This window comes from Idiotropiscis lumnitzeri, chromosome 17, assembly GCF_059441095.1.
Source record: "Idiotropiscis lumnitzeri isolate Australia: NSW breed Sydney's pygmy pipehorse chromosome 17, RoL_Ilum_1.0, whole genome shotgun sequence".
Lineage (NCBI taxonomy): Eukaryota > Metazoa > Chordata > Actinopteri > Syngnathiformes > Syngnathidae > Idiotropiscis > Idiotropiscis lumnitzeri.
Window position 1 is genome coordinate 14,158,358 of NC_142407.1, and position 4,468 is coordinate 14,162,825.

Below are 4,468 nucleotides of genomic sequence, written 5' to 3' on the forward strand. Positions count from 1 at the left end.
CGGCCCTAAATGGTTTGAAAATAGCGTCAAGGGCACGCGATGTAATGGGATCGTGTTGCTTTTTGCGTTTCTTACGCCTGCATGGAGAGAAGGCCAGCCAGAGCAGAAGGAGCACGAGTGCGCATGCGCAATAAACACGTACTCGCAACTCCCTCAAAAATCATCTCCACACTCACGCATATTACATCACACAGTTAAAATCATAATGGGGAAATATATATACATTAAAAAATATTTATAGTCAACATTCAATCTTCAAATTGTGTCTAACAAAGCGGAATAGCCCCTAGAGTGTAAACACGACATTCTGATTGATGAATAGTACGCTTATAGTATATGAATTAAACGGCAAAATCCACCGTTTATTAATCCATCTCAGAGGTCGGCCATTTTTCTCTTGCTGTCCACTGAAAATGACATCACAGTTACTAATGCAGGGCACGACCAATCGCGGCACAACCTGATGACGTCACTTGTCCAAAGCCAGACAACGGGGGAGAATTCCTTAAACCGTTGCAGACTTGATTTGAAAATGTAAACACGGGCAGTGATTTAAAGACATTTTCATTTTTATTTGTTTTCTAATTATTGTGAGGAATCATTAACATAATCGGAGACTTAATATTATTAAAGATTCATAATCGTGACATGATATTGTTGAAGGCAATTAGAGCGCAATGGTGGTTTTAGAAGTGTGGGTCCACTTCCCGAGAAGGTCTCCCTTTTAATAAAATAAAAAAATATGACGCAAATGAGTGCACGTATACAAAGTAAATTTCCTCGAGTATTTTTTACCCCAAAACAGACGATATTTGGTCCCAGTAAACAGAGTAAAAAGTGTTGCGCAGTAAAATTTATTCTGGGATTTTTATGATGAGTATTTTACTCGAAGTTTATTCTGTTTAATGGTGCCAAATATGGCCTTTTTTTAGTAAAATGTACTCTACGAAATTTACTGCGTATGCGTTGCGGGGAAACCAATGATTTCATTTTCATCATCAAAACCAGACGGGAATGACGTCACTGAAGTGTTGCGTTCGCTGAGCTGACAAACAAACTCCTCCCACTCTCCTCAACTCTCCACCCCATTGGCCGCCTTCGGGACGCGCACTCCTTTATAAACCTGGCCGCCTCGCACCTTCACCCGGGTCAAATTTCTCCGACCAACCGGTGGAGCCGCACCGTGGAAATTAAATCGAAAAAGTGGAATTATAACTTTCGTTTTGAGTGTTTTCCCCCCTCTTCTCTTATTTGAAATGTTGGATAAATACCTAAGCGGTGAATGACTCGTGGAAGTGATCGAGAAGCGAGACGCCAAGCGAGAGCAGCAGCAGCAGAAGCCGGGCCAGGATGAACCTGATCGGGGGGTACCAGCACCATCACCACCATCACCACCACCTCATGCCCGAAGCCTTCCCGTTCGTGCAGCGCTGCCACCAGGAGGCACCACCTTACTTCCAGAGTTGGGTGCTCAACCACGCCGAGGTGCCTCCAGACTTTCACATCCAGGCGCCCTACGCGGCCGGCGCGGAGCTGACGCCGGCCTCCGCCGCCGCCTCGCAGCACGACCACGCCCGTCTGGAGGGCCTGCAGGCCGGCATGGCCAAGCGGCGGGCGGCGGGGCCCAAGAAGGAGCGCCGGCGGACGGAGAGCATCAACACGGCGTTCGCGGAGCTGCGGGAGTGCATCCCCAACGTGCCCGCCGACACCAAACTGTCCAAAATTAAGACGCTGCGCCTGGCAACCAGCTACATCGCCTACCTGATGGACGTGCTGGCCAAGGACGCCGGAGAGACTGAAGGTTTCAAGGCCGAAATTAAGAAATTGGAGAATCGGGATCTGAAAAGGAAAAGGGAGATGGTGAGTGTGGACGTTTTGCAGCAGGAAGTTTATTACATTCGACCTTCTGCAAAATAGATGTAGTTGCAGGTTTGTTTGAACTAGGCCAATTATCATGTTTTTAATTGGAGCTCCAAAAAAGAAAAACGGAGGTTTCATATTTAGATGTTTACACTGTCCAATCTAACGGAAATAAAAGTCCATACGTTTAACTGGATATTCTGTAATTTGCATCGGTTTTTTTAATGGAGGTTTGCATCAAATTGATTATTTTTAAGGGAGTCTGGTGTTTTAAAATCACATTAAAGCACACTTGAAAATTGGGATCTGAAAATAGAAAATGATTGGACCTTTACATGCCCCACAGAAACTTAATTTAGTTTAACTAAAAATTAGAAGCTTTTTCCACACATGTTTGCTTTAAATCGGATACTTTTGAACCAGAGTCTCATATGTAAAGAATTTATTTAGTTGTCAATTTATGATAAAAAATAAAAACGTACTTTTCTTGAGGTTACTTTGAGTTTGAATGAGAGTCTGCTATCTACAAAAATGCATTCGATGAATGTGTGTTTTAAAGGAAATACAAATTAGAAAATGAAAGAAAATAAAAATATACAAGTGTGGACGTTAAATGGTCCACTCGCAATGAAATAATAGGAAGTAAAATGTCATTCACAACTTTTAAACAGACGAAACATTAAATGTTTTTAATTTAGTTTTCTAATGGGAGTCTGGTATTAAAAAATTACATTCAAAATCTGGGATTAAAAAAAAGAGAAATTGGAGATACTACATTTGGAAGATAAAATCCTCCAAAGAAAGGGAAATATTGTAGCGACTAAAATCAATTTGAGACTATGCCAGTGTTTAACTTTTTAAGGGAAGGTTGCTTCGAATTGGCTAGGAAGTCTGGAATTTAAAAAAGAAAATCCAGCAACTGGAAATGAAAAGAGGGAGGCCAGGTACGAATTTTGCACCACAGTGAGGGAAATTCAATGAATGAGATATACTGTAAAGAAACAGCTTTTTCTATGATATTTGCTTTAAATTGGTTCATTTGTAATGGGAGTCTGGTGTATAAAATGACATCTGAAAACTAAATATAAAAAAAAAAACTAGGAAATTGGAATCTGAAAACGGGAGGTATATGGACATTTATTTGTGCAAAGGAACAATTACATCGACTATTCTGTAAAGTAAATGCGTTTTAATGAAGATTTGCTTTAAAATCAGCAGCTTTTCAATTGGAATTTGGTAACCAACGCGGAATAAAAACAACTCCACTTCAAGTTTTTTCAAACACGAATGCAATGGATTAGATGCAATTTTGTTAAGTGTATCACCGAGGCAATTACTCTGGAAATGATAAAAAAAAAATCGAAAATGATTCATATTTTAGTAAAGGCTTTGGTCACTAACGAATAGATACCGTGACCTCATGAATGCAATTTAAAATATTTAATTTCTTTAAAGAAACACTCTTCGGTACTTAAAATTGGCGATAATTGCACGCAGTTATCATATTGAACGTCACGTGTGGCCAAATCTATACAGCAATAAAAAAAGTGTACATAATCCTAAATTTTAAGTATGTTAATATTTGTTAATAAAAAAATGGAACGACGACATTTTGGGGGTGAAACCTTTTCAAAATCGCAAATAGATCGCAGTAGAATATTTAAACATAATATGGAGTGAGTATGGGATGTTTGTGCCTTATTTTTTCAAGTTGTCACACAAACTTTGTTTTAACTTCTTCTTTTGGTGGCTCCTACAGAACGAAGGTCCCGCACAGGACTCATTTGGTACCGAGAAGAAGGTGAAGGGTCGGACCGGGTGGCCGCAGCAGGTTTGGGCTCTGGAGCTCAATCAATGACCGAAAAAAAAAGAAAAAAAAACTCAAGAGACCCCAAACCACTTGTACGACCGTACGTGAACGCATCATCATCTGTCCGGACTGTTCATATTCTCTCCTGCTGTTTAAGAAATGTGGAATATTGTGTTCATCCTTTCGTCTTGTGACGAAAACATCACACAAAAAAAGTTAAATTATCTATTGAAGAAAAAAGGGACGTTTAAATTATTCATTTTGATTCCATGTTTTGAAATTGCAACACGTGTACTGTGGTCTTTTTGTTGCATTTTATTTTAGGGATCTAGTTGATTGTTTTTTTTTTAATTGTACGTTTTTTGGTGGGAGCGAGGGGGATTCCGCCTTTTGTTTCATTTGTATTGGCACATTTTATTTCTTGTTCTACTGTTGGTCATTTTCGTGTGTGCTAATTTTGTGTATAATAACCCAAGGTGACGTTATTTCATCAAAGAACGTTAAAAAATCGAAAGGAAAATACAAAATGACAGCATTTTATATTTTCCACCGAGTGTGAAGCCATACTCAGGCAGACGGCGTAAATACTTTTTGTTGTTGTTGTATAAGAATGGCAATCTACCTCAACGTGCTCACTGTCCGCTTAAATAGACGCACTCGAATGTTGTTCACTTTCAACGCAGCTTAACTCACTCGCAAACGACAAGAAAAATAACGATTTCAGTTGTTTATTATTCGTGCAAAATGTGGATGGGAATGTATGTACAATAGACGTGAAGCTATATAATAAATGGATAT

The 4,468-nt window shown here is 39.5% G+C and overlaps 1 protein-coding gene across 1 annotated transcript; it reads left to right on the forward strand.

Annotated features, from left to right (window-relative positions):
- Positions 1-1,163: 1,163 nt before the first annotated feature.
- Positions 1,164-4,468, forward strand: LOC148320428 (heart- and neural crest derivatives-expressed protein 1-like). Its single transcript, XM_088280378.1, has 2 exons — positions 1,164-1,860; positions 3,620-4,468. The coding sequence occupies exons 1-2, from the start codon at positions 1,351-1,353 to the stop codon at positions 3,716-3,718; spliced, it is 609 nt and encodes a 202-aa protein (XP_088136504.1). The 5' UTR covers positions 1,164-1,350; the 3' UTR covers positions 3,719-4,468.

Bases quoted from the DNA above. Each gene is read 5' to 3' on its own strand.
- LOC148320428 (XM_088280378.1), top strand. From the start codon at position 1,351: ATGAACCTGATCGGGGGGTACCAGCACCATCACCACCATCACCACCAC. The intron at 1,861-3,619 runs GTGAGTGTGGAC...TGGCTCCTACAG, and splicing joins TGAAAAGGAAAAGGGAGATG to AACGAAGGTCCCGCACAGGA.